At 55.8% G+C, this 783-nt stretch overlaps 1 protein-coding gene across 1 annotated transcript in view; it reads left to right on the top strand.

Moving 5' to 3' along the window:
* The window catches only part of SGTA (small glutamine-rich tetratricopeptide repeat (TPR)-containing, alpha), a gene marked incomplete at its 3' end in the record, with an annotated part of 7,471 nt that extends 6,803 nt beyond the window's left edge, over window positions 1–668 (top strand). Inside the window, exon 12 of the mRNA XM_010159736.1 lies at window positions 460–668. Within this exon, the coding sequence (XP_010158038.1) occupies window positions 460–668 (209 nt within the window). The remainder of the gene's footprint in view (window positions 1–459) is intronic.
* Window positions 669–783: the final 115 nt, after the last annotated feature.

The following is a 783-nucleotide window of genomic DNA, read 5'->3' as shown; positions in this document are numbered from 1 at the left end:
AGGGGGGAGAAAGTAACGGAAACCCAGAAATACTTCATATGCCCTGCATGTTAAAGGCAGATTCACGCCTTTTTTTCCCTAGTCTTCATCCCTGCTCCTCCCCCACTGGTTTATTGGGTTTCTTCTGGAAGAACCAGCGAGTCGAACACCAAACCAGCGTCGAGTATTTCTGAAGGAACTGGGAAAATTAAGGACACTGTTACATTTCTGTGTTGTTTGCTACATGGGAATTTTTTAACCCGTTTTTGAAGAACGATGCGCTCCTCGGGACGTCTTCGCTTTCCTGCCCGCGTGCCACTTCCAAGAAGTGCTCCAGCCTCTACCTGAACCCCCGTCCTGCCGTGTCTCTTCCTCCTGCCGGTTGCAACACGGTTTGAACGCTCCGGAGAACCTGGGATTTTCTTTTTACCCTCCAGGCACAGGGTTTCTGTTGTCGGACTCGCTGTGTTTCTCCTTCAGGTCCGTCGCCAGCGTTGTAATAGGCGGGAGCTCGGTGGTCGCCCCCCTCAGAGGGGTCGGCCCGGCTGGGAAGGACATGCCCGCGTGCGGCTCCGCCTTGGAGCGTTCCCAGCTACGCTTCCTGCCCTTCTTTCCCAGCCCTGCCAAAACCAGCCTGGCGTTTAGTAACTCCGGCCGCGCTGTTGGCGTGATCCCATCTGCCAGCACGGGTGGGCCGTGAGAAAGGTACGACGGGTTTGCGTCTCGCGAGGGGGTGGATTTTCTCCTTCTGCCTTTTTGACGTGTCGTTCAGGCGTGTAGGTAACCGTTGGCTGTACCGATGGC

Source organism: Eurypyga helias, unplaced genomic scaffold (assembly GCF_000690775.1).
Source record: "Eurypyga helias isolate BGI_N326 unplaced genomic scaffold, ASM69077v1 scaffold19199, whole genome shotgun sequence".
Classification (NCBI taxonomy): Eukaryota; Metazoa; Chordata; class Aves; order Eurypygiformes; family Eurypygidae; genus Eurypyga; species Eurypyga helias.
Note: the sequence above shows the minus strand (reverse complement) of the source record. Positions and strands in the feature narration are given on the sequence as shown.